Genomic DNA, 23,464 nt, shown 5'->3' with positions numbered 1-23,464 from the left:
AGATCATTTGTTATTTCATTTTATACACTGCCAGGGATTTTATATAGTGATAGATAATATCTAGTTTGCTCCAAGTGCTTAGATTAATGTGTAGTGCCATAGTGTTGATATTAAATGTAAGATTTCTAAATAAAATATAGAGCAGTAAGCATCTATCATAATGTCTACTCCATGGTTTACACTGCAGTAAAGTTAGATACGTTATACTATGCATTTTATTGTAAGTTCTTTGTAAACTCTGAGTTATGGATACAATAGTGGAATGTCATTCACAATATGTTTTTATTGGATTCATAGTTTCCTGCTGCGGTGTGATGCTCCTCCTTTCACAGCCTCTTATTACATTAAATGATATGGGGGCTCTCTTCATGGAGCGGTTCCAGCATACATATATGTAACTTCTTTTCTTCCTAGGGGCAGGAGCAGTAAATGTTAGCTTAGCTCCACCTGTGTGCGTAGGTTGGGCTCCTTTTTGCAGTTCTCACATTTCTATCTGGTGTTTGCCTCTCTGGGATCAGTCTTGATAAAGTTTAACATTGTTCTGATTGCTGCTAGAGAACTGTATATCTAAGTTGCTTAGGTATTCTGCTCCAAGTTGTATGTTTTAAGCAGTTTTATTGCCGAAGGCAGAAGTGTACCTAAATCACTTGGCACCTGGGCAGAAGTGTATGTTGGCACCCCCTCCCTCAGAACTGTATTTATTTTACACCCTTCCCAAACCATGCACTAATCATTTAAACATATACAGACACACCCACATTTACACACAAACAATGACATGCTTGATATTTTATTTTTTTCAAGCCTTTTTAAAAATGTTTTTCCCCAACATGAAGAGTTTAAGTGGAAACTCTTCCGTAGGGTCTAGTGGCGCACTGTTGGGATTGGTCTCTGCACAGGTTGCACAGCTCGTTTAGCATCCACCAGCACTGTACTGATGCTGAATCTGGAGTGACATCACACCCCAGCAACCAGCATCATCAGTACGGGAAGCATGAAAGAGCTGTACAAGTGCACACAGTGAACATAGCACTTCCACCTGTTAAAAAACCTACAAAGCAAGCACCTATCAGATATGTACCAGCACACAAATATCTGTCCTATCTAATGGTGTGATCTACACTGTTGGGAAGGGTTTAACAGTGAGATAGAGCCCCTGTTAGCCTGGTCCCCTATGACTATATGGCTAAATGGTCATACAATAAAATGAGGGTGGCGATGAAGACTCCAAGCAACTTTAACAAGATTAAATGTTATGGTGCCACACAATTTTTTAATATGACAAACTGACCCAATCTGGTTTAATTTCTAATTCCAGGAAAATATAGAGACAACATTGAACTGAAATTCGTGATTTCTTTTAATACATATGTAGTACAGAATATTAATTACAGCAGGACAGTGTTTCCAGTTAAATAAAATTAAAAACTTTTATTCACCCCTCCAATATAAAATTACTAAATCAATATTTTGAAAGAACAATATGATCAAAGCTTTAAATAACACCATTTACCACAGTAATCATGACCACCAATACATACTTTTTGCTTTGGCAAAATAAAAAAAAAAATAAAGGTATTTTTTACTTTGTTTTTTTTTTTAACAGTGTATAAACCTAATATAGCAAAGATTGTATACATCTTTGTATTGCACTCATTTATGTACAAGAATAAACTGTAAAGACAAAATATATAGCAGGTAAAATGAATAAGCACATTTGTTCCCCCCCCCCCCCCCCCCCCCCACAATAAAAGTATTAGCGATGAACATTAAAAAAATGCATAGAAATGTAACATTTATGTACATAAATAATGGTCTGCATCAATTAACAATATGTACATTTTTACTATGTATCTTCTTTCCTGGACGGACTTGTAAAAGCAATGTGGATTTATGCAGTGAAAAAGTTGTGACTTTGTGTGTTTTGAGTCAATAATTAGTTTTTGTCTATTTGGAAGCTCACAGATTAAAAGAAATTGTTAATAAACTCAATCCTACTGAATTCTTCCTTGTTCAATATCAAAAAGAAATCTCAACTCAAAAAGAAATCTCAACTCAAGAAGAAGAAATGAGGAATGTTGTCAGTTTCTAAAGTTTAACGTTAAAAAAACAAAACAAAAAAAAACAACAACATAAATAAGAGCCCTGGTTATGCAAAAACGTGCAAGCTGTGCTTGACCACATAAAACATGTAAACATTACAGTAACCATTTAATGTTCTATACCAAGGTAACCAACACATAGTTCTCCAACTCATGATGCTTATTCACTCTAGTGTTCATTCCATTGGAGAGCTACCTATTGACTGCCCGTGCTCTATGCTGTACATTCCTATAGAGTTACAATCCTAGTTCTATCTGTGCTATTTTCGTGATTCTGTTTTTTTTTTTTTTTTAATATATATATAGTTCTATAACTAGCATAAAAATACTCAATACATATTTCTCTTCTTTAGGATACTGAAATTAAAAAAGTCAGTACTGCCAAACGTAAAAGGATGCGCGTCTTTGTGGTTCCTACGATCACAACCAATAATGTTGTTTGTTAAAAGTCTTACTAGTATATGTAGTGACTGAAACATGAACTGCCTGCCGGAGGTTTATACTAGAATGTGAGCCCTGGAAAGCATCCTGAGATAGTCATACACAAGGCATACTGCGAAATGAAAGGAACAATGAAGAGATCATGCAACGGAGGACGAGCTGGTCATTCCCTGTACGGTTGTGCTTGTAGGAGTTCCACTTATGGCATTAAAAATGTGAAGTGAATTCGGCATAACACTGATTTTCTCTTCCCCACACCAAATCTAAAAGAAAAAGAAAACAAAAAAGGTAATTAAATCACAAATCATAAATAATTAAATCATAATTAAATAAATTTTTCATAACAAAACAAAAACAAAAACAGAACAAACTCATCACATTAAGGTTTTCATTCAAGAATAGCTGCTTAGGCATCATGCAGAGTGCTTAAAACCGAAAATCGAATTACAGACAGGTGTAAAAAAATTATAGAAAATTACCATTCAATCTGCTCAGGTTTGCAAAGAGGAAGAAAATAAAATAAATGGTTATTGAGTTATTCAATAAACTAGAATATAATGCATCCACAGTCATGTTAAGATATGAACATACTCTGTTGAATAGACTCGAGCTCAACTAAGAACTCAAAGTTTAAGTTTAGTAAAGAAAGAACAAAACACGCAAGAAAAAGCCATATCTTGTTCCAAACTGAAAAGTTGCAGTGTAAATCACCAATATATAAGAAAGTTTTTTTATTTTTTAAAAATTAAAATGTTTTACTACAGAATAAGAAGACTTAATGAAGTGGTCTGGGTGCCAAGTCCAGCTAGGATTAACCCAGGCCCGGACTGGCCATCGGGCACACCGGGCAAATGCCCGGTGGGCCGTGATGGCCGTGGGGCCGAGGCGGGCAGGGGAGATCACAGGATCTCCCCTGCCAGCCCATGCAGGGCCAGCGCTATCCGAGCACCAGCCCTGCTATGTGTCTCCATGGGCCGGTGGGGAGATCAAAGATCTCCCTCACCGGCCCAGAGGCAGTTACAAGCGGCCGCCCGGGGCTGGGGTTTGAGGGAGGCAGGAGAGAGGACCAGCGGAGCTCTATCCAACAGCTCCGCCGGGTCCTCTCGCGAGGTCTGAGCGTTACCGCGGCAACGCTCAGATCTCGCGAGAGTGAACTCTAGCCTGAAAGTGGTTCATTCTCACCACTGGATCACCAGGGAAGAATGGCAGCACGGCACCCCCCTCCCCCAGGCAAAATGGGTCCCCCCCCAGGATAAAGGTAAGAAGGGAGGGGGGGATATATTTGTATTAATAAAAATATATATTTAAATAAAATATACATTCACACTCACACACACAGCACCCCCAGACACACACAGCACCCTCAGACACACACAGCACCCAGACACACACAGCACCCCCAGACACACACAGCACCCCCAGACACACAAAGCACCCCCAGACACACAAAGCACCCCCAGACACACAAAGCACCCCCAGACACACACAGCACCCTCAGACACACACAGCACCCCCAGACACACAAAGCACCCTCAGACACACACACAGCACCCAAACACACACAGCACCCAAACACACACAGCACCCAAACACACACAGCACCCAAACACACACAGCACCCAAACACACACAGCACCCTCAGACACACACAGCACCCTCAGACACACACACAGCACCCTCAGACACACACACAGCACCCTCAGACACACACACAGCACCCTCAGACACACACACAGCACCCTCAGACACACACACAGCACCCTCAGACACACACACAGCACCCTCAGACACACACACAGCACCCTCAGACACACACACACAGCACCCTCGCTCACACATATACAGCACAGTCCCACACACATATACAGCACAGTCCCACACACATATACAGCACAGTCCCACACACATATACAGCACAGTCCCACACACATATACAGCACAGTCCCACACACATATACAGCACACTCCCACACACATATATATATATATATATATATATATATATATACACACACACACTACAGCACCCATCACACTGCACCACTACACGCATTACGCTCCAGATACACGCTAGATCCCTTACCCTATATGCACTCTTAATCCTCTACACACACACACAATCTCCTATACACACTCTGGGTCCTTTACACAGTAGATCTCCTACACACACACACTGCACCACCTACACACACACTACATTCCTTGTCAGGAAACACATACAACATTCTCTAAACACACCCTCTCTACAACCCCTACACACACTACGTCACCTATACACACACACTACATCCCCTATAACACTATGCCCCCTATACACACACTCTCTACAGCCCCTAGCCACACATATTACACCACAAACACAAATAAAATTGACCTATTTACACAATACCACACCACACTCTACACACACGCAATTCCACAAGCAGGCTCCAAACATATGCACCATGCACTTTCCTGGCCCTTTTCTCCTCTGGTATCCCACTTGTGGAGACAACAGAGACAATTTAAAAGCAAACACAGCGCAAGCATGTTATTACATTTGCTTGCGCTGCGCAGAACAAATTCAGGGCCTTTTTCTAATGCCAGAGCTCTTCAGCGGGGCTCTGTGCATTGAACTAACATGCTCACTTTGAGAGGGGGCGTGCTTGTCATTTGTGATGACAAAACACTCCCTCTCTGGCCCCGCCCCCTTCTTAGGGGGCCGCTCTGATTTAAAAATGCCCAGGACTAATTTTTTTCCCAGTCCGGCCCTGGATTAACCCTTTCTTCTATAAACATAGCAGTTTCAGAGAAACTGCTATGTTTATAATAGGGTTAATTCAGCCTCTAATGGCTGTCTCATTGACAGCCGCTAGAGGCGCTTCTCACTGTGATTTTCACAGTGAGAAGACGCCAGCGTCCATAGGAAAACATTGAGAATGCTTTCCTATGGACTGGCTGAATGCGCTCGCGGCTCCTGCCGCGCATGCGCATTCAGCTGATGACGGCGATATGGAGGAGGAGAGTCCCCCGCCTGGTGCTGGAAAAAGAGGTAAATTTAACCCCTTACACCCCCTAGTCCCCGGTGGGAAGGGGGCCCTGAGGGTGGGGGCACCCTCAGGGCACTATAGTGCCAGGAAAAAGAGTATGTTTTCGAGTATGTTTTCAAGGCACTATAGTGGTCCTTTAACAATGGTGTATTTAACTGTATATTAACCACGAATAATTACTTGACCATTATTATGTAACTTGCTTTTTACAACAAAAATCAAATATTTAATTTGTAGAAACATTATATTATTTGCAGTTTAATAATCACACATTATTGTCATTGCTGATGGGCCCTATCTCAAAGTTAATCTGTTCATTTATAAACATCCAAAGTATTCTAATGCACTTTCAGCGATTTCCTAATTCAGGCATGCCTGGCTGATATAATGAAGAACAAACACGGTCTAAGATTTAAAATGATAGGCAAAAAAAAGAGCTGAATCCCTCATCTTCACTTCATACATGGCGTGAAGCTTATAAATATATACTAGAAGTTCTTTAGTTGTGGCCAGCAGACCCACACTTTTTGAATAACGAAGTGACATTTTTCCCTTTAAACTGTCAACTCTTTGACAGAGGTCAGTTCACTGTATTCAGTCTGTAGTGTCTAGATGGCTTAGAACATACTTACTTGCTCATGCATTATTTCAGAAAGCTCTCTGACCATCTCTCTGTAGTTTGCTTTCATTTCTTCTTGATATTCAAACTGATTTTCTTTTATTAGTTTTTCGTTAACACACAAAGCTTGACCGCAAGCTTCAACAAATTGCCTGAGAAGGAAAATCAAATTAATAGTGGAGTACTTTTTTATAATTCCATTATTAATACACTGTGGGAATTGACAGTGTATTAAAAAAAAAAGTGAGCTTTAACTTTTCCCATATTGCAAAGTAGTCAATACTTTGTCTCTGCATATCTTGACTGCACTGGAATTTCAGTGAAATTACAACACAGTCAACAGGAGCATCTAATAAATATTTTATCTTTTTTAAATACTTATAAGGTTACTGAGCCACTTTAATTAATCTCTGAATCACACTATTTATGTCTTCTCAACTCCTCTCCTTTAATATAACTATTAAGAAAGGCTTCTGTCTGAGGGCAAAACACTCACTAATCTTGGGCAGGGCAGGACACGATCCTGCCCTAAAATGAAGAGGGCAACGCCACATAGTATTGGTCAAACTACGTTTACATAGATGGTGAGCTGGTTGTCGTTCTTATTGGTAAACAAAATACAATTCAATACCTGAACACTTCCTTTAGTTGTTTAATTTTGTTGTCTGCATATTTCTTTGTGTTTGTGTCATCCAAGAAAGCTCTTGCATATGCTAGAGGGCCTGCATTGACCTAGGAAAATAAATGGAAAACTATTATCAGCCATAATTTGCTGACAATTCTACATTCAGATGCTGCAATGGACAAAAATTATAAAAAATAAAATAAAAATAAAAGATTTACCAAATGTACCAGACAAGTTGTAGTCTTCACTACTACTTTATACGTACAAACAAACAAACACACACGAAAATTTCACACACTCCACTTCATACTAGCATTAACACCCACAAACACCTGACTTAAGTGTTGCGGCAAGCATTTTTCAATATATGATCATATACTGTAACTAAATTGTCTTATTATATTTTATGGCAGGTGTTATTAAATACATTGTGGAGTTTATGTTTAGTTTGAAGTGGAATGTGCTGGATTCTGTTGCATCAACAGGTCTAAGCAGCAGCCTTATGAACTGTAGAATGCTCTCCATAAAAAAAATGAAAGTTGCCAATATGGATTTAGATACTGAATAATTGGCTACATGACTTTATTGCATAAAGGTACAATTTTCTGTTCACCAATATTACATATCACCAAGAAATATAAAACTTTATTATTATTATTGGCCAACAAATTCCATAGGTTGACTAACAGACATGTATTTGCAACAAGACGGGCTGGATGCACAAGAACAGAGGGTGCTGAAGGCCCTGCTCAAATTAGCTTACACGCTAGAGGGAGTGGGTTAAAATAACACAAGAGGTAAGGGAAGGATCTATTTCATGTATGGGAAAAGTAGGTTGCTAGAACAGTGAAGGGTTAGTTTTTTTGGATGTCAATTGTAGGAGAGGAAGCAGGGTGTGTAACCAAGGTGCGGGGAAGAGAAGCTATCAGTAAAATTGATATGCTTTCTTAAACGAGTTTTTAATGATCTATTAAAATAACAGAGATTGGTTGAGAGTCTAACAGAGCAGCAAAGGGAGATCCATAGGAACAACACAGCCCTAGAGAAATCTTGAAGGCGGGTGTCAAAGGTGCGAGTATGAGCAGGTAGTAGAGGCAGATTTTCAGTAGACCTCAGGGACCTAGGTGGGACATACCTGTATATCAGTGAGGATAGATAGGAGCTGCACTGTGTAAACATTTGTAAGCAAGCACCATAATTTTTAATTGAGCCCTATATCTTACGGGAAGCCAGTGTAAGGACTGACAGAGGGGGGAGAGGCATGGAAGGTGTGAGCAGACAGGTAGATCAGCTTTGTAGCGGTATTCAGTACAGATTGTAATGGGGCCAGCTGGGAACTCGTAAGGCCAATGAGAAGTGGATTGCAGTAGTCAAGTGAGAAATGATAGCGGCACGGTTCAGCACATTGCCCTCATCTAGCATTAGATAAGGGCAGATGCGAGCTATGTTTTTGAGGCAGAAGTGGCATGATTTGGCAAGTTAGGGAAAAAAGACGAGAAGCTCTGTTTTGGACAGGTTAAGTTTAAAGGAACACTATAAGGTCAGGAACTCAAGCATGTATTCCTGACCCTATAATAGTGTTAAAAACACCATCTAAATATAGTAAAATGTAACTCTTTTTATTTGAGTCTGCTGCTGCTGGCTTTGTCCCCGATCTGCCTGCTTGGCTGACATCAGACGTGTTTATCAAAAGCCAATCGCAATGCTTTCCCACAGAAAAGCCCTGGATTGGCTGAGACTGTCAAGGAAATCAGGGGCAGAGCCAACACAAGCCAAACACAGCCCTAGCCAATCAGTATCTCCTCATAGAGATGCATTGCATTGCAAGTTCAGTGTCTCCATGCAGATGGTGTTGACACTGAATGGCAGTGCTGCACAATGTGCAGCACTGACCCAAGAAGCACCTCTAGCAGCCATTGAAGGATTCACCAGTGGAGGTATCCCTAGGCTGTAATGTAAATACTGCCTTTCTCTAAGAAACAGCGTTTACTGCAAAAAGCCTGAAAGGGATGATTATAGTCACCAGAACAAATACAATAAGCTGACGTTGTTCTAGTTAATATAGTGTCCCTTTAGAAAATGAGCAGCCATCCAGCTGGAAGTAGCAAAGAGGCAGTCAGAGACACAAATCAGGAGGGACAGGTAGAGATCAGGAGAGGAGAGATAGATTTGAATGTCATCTGCATAGAAATTATATTGGAAGTCAAAAAAACTGATGACTTTACCATGGGTGGCAATATAGAATCAGAACATTAGACCCTAGAATACTACAAGGATAAAACAAATATGGATCCTTACCTGTACACTGACACTGCCCTGTAGCTTTAGCTGTAATTTGATCATATCCACTTCAGTAGAGGAACAAAGTTGCCGCAATTCTGCCACCTTTTTACTCATCTCATCTATGGCCACCTCTATTGGATTCAGGTCTGTATGATGTTGATACATTACAGGAATTCTCTTTTTTACATAGGGGAAACAGTGAATGGCTGCAGGAACAAGTCACAGATCAGTGCTGGGACACAGAATGGTGGGATAACACAACCAAATGCTTAATGTATTGTTTACAATTGTAAACTGTGCTGCTAATAACATTATGTGACTTCTCTATTATAATTGAATATGTGCCATGTTTAGAAAAATTTTATTAAAAAAAGTTTAGAATTTTTTTTTTTTTCAACAAGGATTTTATGTTGTAGAACCATGTCTTTTTAGTGAATATTCTTAAAACAGATAAATATGGCACAACAAACAATTATTCTATGCACCATTAACTATATATTATTGTAAATAGTTACAGTATGTATATGTTGTAGGATTCAGGGCTGAAGTTTAGTTTTAGATACAATGCGTAAGAAATTATACTGATTTAGATTCTATTAAAGCAGTTTAAAGAGTCTGTAATTCTTCAATATAAACCGCAATTATACAAGCTAGCCCAGGTAGAAATTAAAATTTATTTTGGCTGCTTTTTTTCATTGCTACATTAAAAAAAAATCATGTGATTTATGAGAGCAGTAAATACAAGGCACAATAATATAATTATACATCAACTTTAATTTTAAAGAAATCCCCATTCGAAATTTGCAATCCGTCCTTACCGGTCAGTATTGTACGGCGTTTCCACTGCTCTTCCACCCCTCCTTGTCTTTTTCCAGCCATTGTGAAAGGCATCTCAAACACAAAACGTCTAATAATGTGACTTTTCTCAAATTCTGTTTTCCTTTCTTGTAATTCCTTATCTTCAAAGTAGGGTGTGACGTGTGTCACTTGAATGTAGGCATATTTTGAGTCCAAATCTTTGGGATTCACCTTTAAAACGAAAGCAATTGGTATTGCATGTGTTTCTCACAACTACATTATGATCAACACAGAAAGTGACCGATTACCTGCTGCTCAAGCCACACTATATGGGTAAAGTAAATTAAAACAAAAAGCCTATTACTGTTTATCTAATAAACTTTACAACATTCCACCCAATGTTACATTACTTGTAGTGTCCCTACTGTAGTATTTTGAGCCTAACTATTTAACAAATTCAGAAGCAGCCCTTTGCCATTGGTCTAATAATGACAAAAAATTGAAAATTGACATCTAGACAAAATGTAAACTCTGTATGTGAGATATGAGCACAATGGTGGTCCTTTATTTGGGGACACCAGTGAAATATAAATCAATCTGTCTACAGAATCTAAGCACATATCTGGGGTCTGTTAAACAATCTATTTCACGTGATACAATAAAAGATTTGTGGTAGTATTAATTAACCGGATTAGGTAGGTTAGCTTAGTCAGGATCGCTTACCTCTCACTCGAATCCCCCGACGCTGGATGCTCGCGCACCATGGTGTGGGCCAACAGAAATTAAGTTCAACATATATACTTACTTCTCCCACTCTTTTGTTGCCCTGTTGTGGTTCTGGTAGTCCAAGAGTGTGTTCCTTGTATTTGCCGTTTCTGTTTTCTTTGACCTTGGCTTGTTAGAATGTTTATCTGTATCTCTCCTGTCCTTGACCTTGGAATTCTCTCTAACTCCTCTACCGTTAACCCAGCCATTTTAAGGATGGGTACACAGCTTGTCTATTTATTGTGTTATAATCTGAACGTTAAGGTTCCACACTGAGCCTGACATTAACTAGCAGTCTGGAGAGGGATTACGGAGGCTAGATAGCAGTCTTGAGAGGAATTAGGAATATAAGGTGGCAGTCTGGAGAAGGATTCAGGCATTTAGGAAGCAGTATAGAGAGAGTAAAGAGACTAGGTAGCAATCTGATTAGCAAAAGATTGTAGGGAGGTGAGATAGTCTGGATTGGAACTAGGAGGTTCAGGTGGCAGTCTAGCTGGGAATTAGGTTAGGTAGCATGCCAAAATGTATTGAAAGATTAGGTGTCAGACTGTGGACGATGAATACCAATTTTAAGGAACAGATTTTTAACTCCCGGTTTAATCCATTTGAGACAAAACCAGACTATCACATTTATATTGTTATTTATATTGGATCCAATACAAAAAGGGCAGATATCCTCATTGTTTATCTTCTTGGTAGCACATTCTACTCAACTCGTAATGAAAAATTGTATGCAAATAGTCAGGTACCTTCCATTGTTCCCAAACTAACAAAGCCTTAGTTAGGATTAGACTGGGTGCCCAATTACATGATACATCTCAATAATTTCCCAAATTACTTAGATGTATCAAAGTGAGACCTGTGGTTAGAGAATGGAGCTTAGTTTTCCTAACAGTACATTCATCATTCTTCAATTATTCTATAAATGCATAAGCTACAATCTGGACACCTCATTTTTTCCCTAATCCTCCACCTTTTACCCTCTATTAGAACACATAAATGCTTACCGTATATACTCTAGTATAAGCCGACCCGAATATAAGCCGAGGCCCCTAATTTTACCCCAAAAAACTGGGAAAACTTATTGACTCGAGTATAAGACTAGGGTGGGAAATGCAGCAGCTACTGGTAAATTTCTAAATAAAATTAGATCCTAAAAAAATTATATTAATTGAATATTTATTTACAGTGTGTGTATGAGTGCAGCGTGTGTGTATGAGTGCAGCGTGTGTGAGTGCAGTGTGTGTGTATGAGTATGTGTGCAGTGTGTGTATGAATGCAGTGTGTGTGTGTGTGTGTGTGTGTATTGCAGAGCCTTGGTGGGGAGTGGGCAATTTTTTATTTTATTTTTAATTATTTTCATATTTTTTATGATTAATTTGTGTTATTTTATTATTTTTATTTTAATATTTATTTTTTATTATTTTATTTGTAATATTTTTTTTTTTCGGCCCCCCTCCCTGCTTTATACATAGCAGGGAGGGGGCTCCTTCCCTGGTGGTCTAGTGGCATTGGTAGTTCAGTGGGGGAGAGGGGGGCTGGCAGAGAGTTTACTTACCTCTCCTGCAGCTCCTGTCAGCTCCCTCCTCCTCTGCGCCGGTCCGGTCAGCTCCTCTATCAGCTCACACTGTAAGTCTCGCGAGAGCTGCGGCTCTCGCGAGACTTACAGTGGGAGCTGACCGAGGTGCTGAACGGACGGCGCGGAGGAGGAGGAAGCTGACAGAAGCTGCAGGAGAGGTAAGTAAACTCTCTGCCAGCCCCCACAGCCCCAGTCTGTATTATGGCAATGCAAATTGCCATAATACAGACTATTGACTCTAGTATAAGCCGAGTTGGGGTTTTTCAGCACAAAAAATGTGCTGAAAAACGCGGCTTATACTCGAGTATATACGGTATTTAACTCGGCTTCTCTGCCTTTATGCTCTCTCTCTCCTACTATCATCTATGTCCTTGACTTTTTAGCTTTTCTTTCTAACTTTCCCACTGTATATATAGTTTATCCCCTACAATCCATCCACCCCTCCCCCCATAAATGAACAACAAAAGAATGTGATGTAGCCTCACCACAGAATTGGTAATTATAATAAAAAAAAAAAATAAAAAAAAAAAAAAACTTTTAAAAAAGGTACTTCCACATAGACACTGCGTGATCCTTTACCTTTTATCACTCTTACTGCATTCAGTGTTATCGCTTCACCCATATAAAGTACCCAGTGTCGGTGCGTCCTATAGGCGACTTAGGCAGTTGCCTAGGACGCACTGGCGCCAGATTTCAGTGACCGGCAGGAGGGAAGCGCACAACGCTCCCTCCTACCGGTCACTCAATGTAGCGTGGCCGGGCGACATGGACTGCGGTACAGGAACTTCTGTTTCCTGTGCCAGGCTGCCGGCGGACTGACAGGAAGTGCTCACTGAGTGAGCGCTTCCCTTCAGTCCATCGGCGGCCGGGTACAGGAAACAGAAGTACCTGTAGCACAGTCCACACTGCCCGGCCATGCTACATAGGTAGGAGGTTAAACATGGAGGAAAAAACACCAAGGAAGGGAGTGTGGGACCACTAATGGGGGGAAGGACCACCAAGGGGTAGGAGAGATGAGGACCACTAGAGGAGGGGGGAGAGGGAGGACCACTAAGGGGTTGGGAGAGGAGGAGCACTAAGGGAGGAGGAGAGGGAGGATCACTCAGGGAGGGGGGGGGGGAGAGGGAGGATCACTCAGGGAGGGGGGGAGAGGGAGGACCACTCAGGGAGGGGGGGAGGAGAGGGAGGACCGGTAGGACCACTAAGGGGGGGGGAGAGAGAGGACCACTAAGGGAGAGGGGGGGGGGAGGACCACTAAGGGGAGAGGGGGGAGGACCACTAAGGGGGGAGGGGTGTGGGGGAAGAGGGAGGACCACTAAGGGGGAAGAGGGTGGAGTGAGAAGACCACTAAGGGAGGGAGAGTGGGGAGTGAGAGGACCACCAAGGGGGGACTGGAGATGGACAGGGGGCCAAGGGAGAGCACTAAGGGACAGGAGGGAAAAAGAGAGCACTAAGAGATAGGAGGGGAGAACACTGAGGGACAGGAGGGAAGGGGAGAGCACTAGATTATTAAAAAAAAACACTGCTCCCCTCTCAGTCCCTATCCTACCCCACAAACCCTCTCTTTTACACAACACACATACACAATGCATCCTTACACAGACACACAGAAACATACAATGCATCTCTACTCACACAGACACACCGAAACACACAATGCATCCCTTATGCGCACACACTGCTTCTCTTACACACACTCAGAAACAAAATTAATCTCTTACACACACTCAATGCACCCCTTACAGACACACACTGCATTAAATTACATACCAAGAAACACACCTTGCATCCCTTACACACACATACCCAGAAACATACAATGCATTCCTTGCACACAAACACACGCTGCATCCCCTATACACACACTACATCCCTTACACAAATTGGTATCCCTATACAATACATTCCTTAAGAACACACACACACACACACACATTACATCCTCTATAACAACACATCCCCTACACACATACACTCCACTCCCTGTGAGAGAACTCATGGATGGGCCATGTATGTGGAATTATGGGCCATGTAGGCATTTTCACGGTGAGCTGCTTCCTCGTTGAGACCCAAAAATCCTTGCACCGGCCCTGAAAGTACCTGTCTACAAAACTGTACATTTTATTGTACCCCTTGTGCTATTTGACTGTGTTATTCTCTTTTTTGATTACCCTTTTTTTATTTGCCATTCCTATGTATGAAAAAACATTTATAAAAGGCAATTTAGATGATGTCACATTCTCATGAGTTTACAAAAAGGATCACTTCATTAGCAATGTTTTAGTCAGTGGGCTGACAAATATTTAGAGTTTAGGGTGCATATATTTCTCACACAGAAAATATAAAGACTCCCTCTTAAAAAACGCATGATTTAGATAATGTTGTGGTATCATACCTTGCCAGAATCCTGGATCATTTTTACATTCTCTGAACCAAATTTGTCCGAATACAGTTTCAGCAGTCGTTGAGAAATTTCTGAAAGCGGGGTTAGCTTAGGCTCCTTATAAATATATTCCTTCCCATCTTCTTCCTCAAAGAATCCCTGACAGATAGTTAATAGTATTAAAATATGTTTTGCTTGCAAGTCAATGTTAGTATATAATCTTGCCATTTAACTTTTTACTGAAACAGAAATATTGCACACTTTCAGGACTCACAGTACAAGATGAGATGTAAAAATCATAGTATGAAATAACAGAAAAGGGCACAGGACAAAAAAGTGAATACAGCCTTTTCACTACTCCTAGTTCAGACCAGGTACAACCACGGTTACCAAAACACAAGAGGAGAAGAAACATTGTTTTTATTTCTCCTCCTTCAGATCACATGTTCAATGACCGAAAAGGACATCATTTATAACCCATTCAGGTGAGCCACCATGGAAGTGGAGGTTCCAGGATAGAACTGGTTTGATTTTCTATATTTAAAAGGTCACTGTTTGCAATATATATTATCAGATTGCATATAGTGCCTTGAATCCCTTGGTGACATCCTTCTACACAGTGAAGTATTTTTAAGGGTTTAAAGCTAAAGGCAGTCCTCAGCAGCTCATACCCTCTGTGCTGCTTGGGCTAGTTACGAAACATTAGCATGAGCAGCAATGGGCTGTGGCGATAGGCTGAAAGCAGCTTGTCGGACACTCAACCAATCACAGCACCATTTGCTGGAGTGTATATGGCTATAAAGATGTGTGTAATACATGCCTTACCCATACCTCCAGCAATGGCCTGAGACCCTCATTCAGTGTTAAGCTGTACAAAATGGTCCAACATTGAATGGAGGGTAGCACCTGGAGACACTAGGCACTAAAACCAGGTGAAATGGTTAATAGCACCATGTTTCCCATTCGTTTTATTTTTCAGACCTCACAAATATTGTTTAAAGGATCACTATAGGGTCAGGAACACAAACATGTATTCCTGACCCTATAGTGTTTAACCCACCATTTAGGTGGCTTGCCTCCCCCCCCCCCCCCCTTAAAATTTTAGAACTCCCCATATTTCCCCTTTGTGACACCATCAAAAGGACTGATCTTTAGCCAATGGATTGGCTAAAATCAGCACGGGGCGGAGCCAAAGGCCGTTTTGCCCAATCAGAACCTCCTCATACAGATGCATTGAACCAATGCATCTCTATGAGGAAAATTCAGCGTCTCCATGCAGAGCGTGGGTACTCTGAACGTCAGGGCTGCCGACTGTGCAGCCCTGAGCCAGGAAGCCCCTCCAATGGCCATCTTAAGAGTGGCCACTTGGAGGGGTCCCTAGGGGCAAAGTAAACACTACCTTTTCTTTGAAAAGGCAGTGTTTACATGAAAATGTCTGAAGGGAGCTATTATACTGCCCAGAATAATTAAGCTGTAGTTGTTCTGGTGACTATAGCGTCCCTTTAATATAGGGAATGAGAAACAAAGTATTGAAAAAAACTGGGAAGTGAAATTGTCAAGCTAATGCATGGTAATTAATGTACTAAAGTACAGTGCAGTAATAAGTCAAGTGAAGGCCTGCGATATATATGAGTGCCCACAGAGAAAGAAGAATTCTGGTCATTCTAGTGTCAAGTCAAGCTACAATGCAGTTATAATGGTGTACAAGTAGATTTTTATTACTCTTACTATAAACTATAACACATCTATGTTCATGTAAGGTGGGTAGACTTTTTTTGGCACAAAGTTAGTCGTTTCAAGTAATTTGATAATAATGCTAGCAAAACAAAATACAATTTAAGTTGTCTTAATTTTTTGGCCTCCTTTGTCCAATAGAATATAAGAAGAGATCACAAGACAACACTGTCTGACCCTCCGTGTACTAAGCATGGAGCACATAAACCAGAATATAATAAATATATATTTATTTATATATATATTTAAAAAAAAAAAAAAAAGTGGTGAATAGCACACAGGATGCAATGGAGAAGTGAACATATGCTATTTTTATGACAGGATTCACATCAAACTAAAAGCTCCAATGCAGTAATTGGTAACAGCATTGGCCACTTTTCACTCACTGTAATTACCTCCACATCTGTTTCACTGTCTGTAAACTGGTATTGCTATAAAATTATAAAAAGGGGATAAACAGAGTGAAATGAATTAAATTATTGCAGACAAGAGCTGCACACACTTTTTCCCATAAATGATCACCAGAGATTTGGATGGAAAGCTTTCTTTGAATCAGGCACATCTGCATACTGCCAGTGTGAGCATTGTACAGACTAGCTGTGTTTGTATCAAAATGGAGAACTAATTGGCACATCAATAAACAGCCAACTATTTAAACACTACATGCATTAAAGACGCACACAGCAACCTGGTGATTGAAGCCTGGCAGATGGACACTTATTTTTAAAGGTAGGGAAGTGTAGAGGGCTCAACTTGGCTGTGGCAAGAAATGGAAATGTTGCCAAATTCATACTTGCAAATCACGCTGAAGTGACGCTTGTAAAATAACTTACCGCCGCCTCAAGACAGTAAGAAAATGAAACAAAAACAAACAAAAAAAGAAACCAATAAATATTTTACTAGTGCAGCATCGTAGCACAAATAGTTATAAGACTTTCCAGGTATTTCTGTAATTTTAAGACATTTGTTAAAAATGTTAAGTCTTACTTGTCCAAAGAAGGCCACTCGAAAGTAAGTTCCTAGAAGCCTCTTGCCAGTGTGCATGACCTCAGTAACTTTACTGTAAGCTCGATGTAGGGTGTCATACAAATGCGCAAGTCTCTGTAAAGACAATGACAGTAAACCAGAACAATTTAAATAAACTTTTTTTTATTACTATTATCATATAATGTTACTTCACCGATTGCATAGCCAAGACCAAAACTAACACATGCAAATGTGGACATCATTATGTAACACAATATTCTGTTACATTTGACTTTTTGTAAAACCATAAGTGTACAGAAATAGCAATTAATATTTAAATATACAATATAATAAATTGTACAATTTCTGGATACTGTAGAGATGTTATTTAAAAAAAATAAAAAATGTCTAAACCTAAAATAAACAAATCACACGCATAAAATGCAAAGCTAAATGTCATGAACCAGTGCGTGAGAATTTAAAAATGTGTTTTGTTTTTATGGTACCACAATAAACTTTTTTTTTTTTTTTTTTATTGCTGACAACGTTAGCCTAGTCCATTTCTTATGATATCTGGCACACAAGGCGGCACTTTTAGTGTAATAGCGTTAGCTAGAATGAGCATATTAAGCAAAAGTGTAATACCTCGAAATCCCGGCGCTTTTCATAAATAGGAATAATGAGTTTATAGATGTCTGCAATAAGCTCATAACGCTCTGCTTTCCACAGTCCATCTGCACATTGCTCCAGGAGCTCCATTAGCACATCCTGAAAAATCAAAATAAGGAAACACTGAACTCCCTAGGCAACAAACGGCACCATATGTGCATAACTTAGCACTCATTTATAAAGAAAGGTATTTAAAAATAATTAACAAAAAGGGATTGCATTAGGAATGGGAGTAATTTGCAGATTCTGAGTAAATGACATCTATGTCTAATAGGTAAACCATGGGTCATTAATGCCGGGATAAAAGCTAAATCGAGGCACTTGCCTGGCAGAACATGATAACTGATGTTCATTTATGGTCTTTTTTTTATATGACATATACAATGTAATAGTAGCATAGGGCAACATACATTATTTATATTATTGATGGACAGAAAGAGAGGAAGAAAGCTTCCCTGTAGAGGAAATGAAATATAACATTTTTTTAATAAAGGCCTCTGACTACACAGAGAAAATATAAATAACCAAAATGCCATCTATCCACTAATCCCAGGTTGTTTTTTTTATTGTAAGCTTTTCAGCTACTATTTGCATATGTTAAACTTGTTTTGTTAGTATTGTTTTACCTATTGTACAGCACTGCAGAATATGATGGAGCTATACACAATTGTTATTTTAACTATATCGGATCGAAGTACACTTATGATGAAAGTAAAAATCCATGACATGAAGGTCCTAACATTATCATCCTCTTCTTTCCAAAGTATGTGTAATACAGTTATACAGAGTAAGATTTAATGTAAAAATGTGTCCAATCTTAATTTCCAAACTGCTCTCTATATGCCTCAAACCCTGTGACGTCTGACCCACAATAAAACACTTCTGGAGGAGAATAACTAGCACAAAAAAAAAAATCACAGGTACCCCACTCTCATTCACACCAGAAGCAATGCTATTCATCCTGCTTCCTTATAGAATCCCCAAACCACAGCCCATAATTATAATCCCATCTCCTGACAGCAGCAAACCCACTAATCCCGACCAAGTGAAAACATAACCTGCTATTAGGAAATGGAAACAGTGGGTTGAGGATATAAAAGTAATGGAAGAACTACACTACTCATTCACACACAAATACTCTCTATATACACGGACATGGGAAACGTGGTTACAATTTATGGAAAAAGACATACACTAAATGTCACATTTCCTACACATCCAAATGTCAAAGAGCTACTGATTTGTATGACTTATTTATTTACAACACTGTTTTCCTGATAATGGGATTCCAATATATATACGGACGCTCAAGAGTTTCTCTCTCCACTAGCAAGTGAAATTTTAGCCGTTTAAGACCTGAATATACTAAACTGATGAGATGGCATTCCTTGATGATATGGTTCTTAAAATAGCAATAACAATCACAATCTAAATTTAATCTTAAGAAAATGTTTAATCCTTCTGGGAAAGGTATGAAGGAGCTCATATACACAGCACACATACATAATTACTTTATTACTTGGGTGATATGATTTTTGTAAAGCAAAGAGAAAAGCAAAAGCAGATTATATTACATCTAGTAAACAAGAAAAGTAAGTCATAAACACAGTAAATGACTCAGAACAATACGATTTTATGCTTTTCCAGTATTGGCATGCCATTTCTTAGTTTCTCAACTAAATTCTGATCATTTCCTTGTGACATTAAATGCAGTACTCCATTATGTGCCTGGGGGAGAATATTGATATTGCTTTAAAATGAGAAGGAATATACGTATTTTAAGACATAAGAAGTATCATTCTTCAAACTATTTTCGTTTTCACTGGAAAACATTTAGAATTATTATATCTCTGAAATACTAAAGACTCAGACTGCAGTACATATGAATGACTGCAGTACATATGAATTTCCTAAAAGCAGGTCTGTATCTGGGACAAAAATATATTTCCTCATTTGTAACTATAATTGAAAAGTTATAAGGCTTTCATTTTCCTACTGTTTTGGACCAGTATTTACAGATGGGGTTTGTGTGGGTTCTGTGGATCTAGGAATAGATTATGATTGTTAGGACTCCATATGATGTTTAGAACTTTACAATCATTACTTTCCCATAATATTTGCAGGAATAAAGCAAATCACTGACGGGATATTAATCTCTGAATCTTGTACAGGGAATGTTCCATCCTGTCTACTAAGCTTCATTGAGATAACTTTGCTTTCACTTGTGGTGGTAAAAGGAGTACGAGTACGACAACACAAGGACACTAAAAGTGTAAAAGAAAGTAATATTCGTTTAAAGAGGATTAAGAAAAAAATAATTAAAATACATGTGAAAATGAAATAATTATAATTTTTTTTTTATTTCAAATATATAGTTTATCTTAGAAGTTAAAATGTTTATTAGATTTCTTTATTTTATCCAAGCACTACAGCACACTGAAATCTGTTAAATATTTACTATTTTATATTGCTTGGCTTAAAGGTTAAGTACAAGCCAAGGATGACAACAGAGGATGATAAAGAAATACAATTATAACATGACTTATTGTTTGGAAAGTTGATTATTAAAAAAACATTTAAAATCGATTCCTTTCTTATCACAGTAGCTGAAGGACGCAAAACCATCCTTCAGGTCTGGAACCAGCCGAATGCACCCACGTTACAATTATTCTTAACCAAACTTGCTTTTATATTCAAAATGGAGTGGTTAGATACGCTGACCAATAAAGAACTTCTTCCCAGGAAATGTATTTTGACCTGGCGCTTATATATCCTTGCCCTAGATGATTCTTTTAAGACCAAGGTGAGAACCACTTTGGAAAACATAGTATGGTTCTCCAGTGAGGTGGTGGTGGGTCGTGACCCCCTAGCCTTCGTGAACTGATAGAGGTTACTTATCCTGATTCTCAAGCAATTATTTATGGTTGCATTTGGGGGAAGGTGATATAGCAAACCGACGATTAGTTTACTTTGTTTTGTTTCATTTAGTTTGGTCTCTTACATCACGATTGTATCTCACATCAGCACTTGAACTGAGCACCTCCTTTTGGTGTACCTTCCTCTGCTCCTATTTGTTTTAGCATATACTATTACGGATTTCACTAACCTGTACTTCTGATTATTCAGAGCAATAATTGCTCATAGTTGCTTTATAACATGACCTAGTTCCCGTTTTGGGATCATGACTGTGGTAACATCATCTTCCTATGGTTTTGACGATTTCCATGTTGGTAATATGGGATAGTTGAAACTGGGTATTTGCTGTATATTGGCAGGACATTCTAGAGGATCGTAGCCAACATCATCTTGAAATCCTTTGTATTCTTCATAATGAAAGTGGGGTATACCCTCCTCTACTCTGCTAGTCTTATACCTGTCTTGTAAAACGCTTTTGCATGTGGTGCCCTACTCATCCATTGTTGTGTATCATTTTAAATATGCCGCAAGGTTGAGGCCATTCTGAGCCATTCTGACTTCTAGCCCTCTTTTCCATGGTTTCCAAATTCTGTCAAAGGAAGCCTCCAAATGGCAGAACTGGGCTGTTAATTTGTCCATAAGATATGTATCTTGTACTCTGTATTCCACCTCCGCCATGCCAAGGACATACATTTTTAACCATACCTGGTTCAAAGCCTTTCTGGCTGCTAGGACAATTGTATTGATAATTTTGTGCTTTTTTTCACGCGGTACTGTCCCAATTAGCTGGGCTCTTCCATCAGGATATTTAAAATCCGTCCAAGCATCCTCCGATTAACCCTATAAAACCTTCACCTATCTTCATTTCCCCAGTACGAACTAAAAGAATGTAGAAATATTTATTAGAAGGAAGGGAACAGCCACTAATCAGGGAAAACGTCAATTAATACCATATTGCAGCACATTATGCCCAAAAACTGTAGTTTATTCTTTCCTAGCTTGTGCAAGGATGCCAATCACTTCTGTGTCTAGGCAAGAATGTTTGTGGCTCTCCTGATGTAGACTGGTGAATTCTGCCCAAGTCATGATATGGGAACACGGAAAAGTATGCGATGAAGAATGTCCTCCTGGTATTTTCCAATACGTCACTGTAACAGGTGGACTGGTGGGCTAAATAGTGATATTACAGCTATATCGACAGGTATACATGCTTGTATTCTGGTCACTAGTGTTCCTTTAGGTCTGGAAAAGCTGAAGATTCATCTGGTGAACCAAACAGATCTGAATTTGAAAAGGAGTCATTGAAGCTTTCTGAGCTAGAATACGCTACTTCCATTCTTTTCCTTTCCTTATATTTTTTCTAATTATAAAGCTGCAGAGCAAATATTCAAGATGATTTGCTGCAAATTTGACTAGAACCATGTCCACTATTTTGGATTCATCAATAGCATTTTTATTGCATAAATTACACAGTAATGGCTGGTCACAAGGAACAGGATAAATATTTAGTTTTGCTTGATGATGTAGTGAGCCCATCGTGCCCAAGGATATATAGATATCTTTAATTAATAATAAACACACACCCCCTTCCCCACAGTCCATCCTCTCAGAACTTTGTTTTCAAACAAAATGTTAAAAACAACATTGCATAGATATTTTTTTAATGAAAGAGCTTTTAATGCTACAAACAGAGAAAAATTATTCCAAAAAGTCACTCAAAAGCAATAAAGGATAAAAAGTAGCATACAGAAATGAAATTACCTCATTAAAATGAACATCCTGCATACCAACATCCTCCATCATAGATGCCTCTTCATCAATATTTGGAGTGATCACTCTGAAGGTAGAACAGCCCTGCCTGAACATGCCTGTTAGATGGGGAAATGTAAGTGTTTTGTCCACAAAATGTCTAAATACGATCATGCACAATGCTCATAAACCCACCTTGCATACTAAAAATGCAATGTCATAGGAATTATATTATTGGATTGGAAAGGTAAATTGAACACAATATCAGAAATGATCATCCCTTTAGCATATTTAGATTAAGCTTTTGATCTCTGTCCTTTAGTTTAGGATGATGGTAGCTTAAGCCAAAACAGCTGGTGAATCATCCTTTATTTTGGGAACAATTACGACTTGCTTCTCTAATGAATTCCAGACCAGAAATTAGATGAAGCATTCCAACCAACCCTAGTGCTCCCATTATTTTATATTTCAGCAATTAGCATATCCCAATCCCTGTAGTGTAGCACTCAGCAGCTTTTTACTCACGAGTGTCTTTTTTCCCTCCCCCCTCTCAGAGGTAGCCCCTGAGTCAGTATTCAAAACTCACCCATATATTTTGCCTCCGATTCAAAGGACTAATGATATTATGAAGAAAAACAGGTTTAAATAGGATAAATTCCATTATGTTTCATCAAACATCCGATATCTTTTGTTGTGTAGAGCAACAAAATTGCAGTGAGATCATCAAAAGATATTGCATGCCCCTCTATATATACACACACCTATGTGTATGTCCCAGACACTATGGAAGTTACATATTTCTTTGC

General features: G+C 39.2%; 1 protein-coding gene across 16 annotated transcripts in view; it reads right to left on the bottom strand.

Moving 5' to 3' along the window:
* Positions 1–2,401: 2,401 nt before the first annotated feature.
* DOCK9 (dedicator of cytokinesis 9) overlaps positions 2,402–23,464 on the bottom strand; it is a 266,617-nt gene continuing 245,554 nt past the window's right edge. For 11 of the 16 annotated variants that reach the window (XM_063425570.1, XM_063425524.1, XM_063425509.1 and 8 more), the window contains exons 45-53: positions 22,671–22,777; positions 17,970–18,092; positions 17,346–17,459; positions 14,637–14,783; positions 9,918–10,128; positions 9,115–9,305; positions 6,823–6,923; positions 6,205–6,343; positions 2,402–2,806 (exon numbers count right to left, since the gene is read on the bottom strand). In XM_063425570.1, the coding sequence (XP_063281640.1) occupies positions 2,684–2,806; positions 6,205–6,343; positions 6,823–6,923; positions 9,115–9,305; positions 9,918–10,128; positions 14,637–14,783; positions 17,346–17,459; positions 17,970–18,092; positions 22,671–22,777 (1,256 nt within the window). In that variant the 3' untranslated portion in view covers positions 2,402–2,683. Of the gene's footprint in view, positions 2,807–6,196; positions 6,344–6,822; positions 6,924–9,114; positions 9,306–9,917; positions 10,129–14,636; positions 14,784–16,753; positions 16,790–17,191; positions 17,198–17,345; positions 17,460–17,969; positions 18,093–22,670; positions 22,778–23,464 lie in introns of all 16 variants that reach the window. The other 5 variants (XM_063425593.1, XM_063425601.1, XM_063425586.1 and 2 more) reach the window with 3 other exon arrangements.

The sequence above is a fragment of the Pelobates fuscus genome, chromosome 1, assembly GCF_036172605.1.
Source record: "Pelobates fuscus isolate aPelFus1 chromosome 1, aPelFus1.pri, whole genome shotgun sequence".
NCBI lineage: Eukaryota > Metazoa > Chordata > Amphibia > Anura > Pelobatidae > Pelobates > Pelobates fuscus.
Note: the sequence above shows the minus strand (reverse complement) of the source record. Positions and strands in the feature narration are given on the sequence as shown.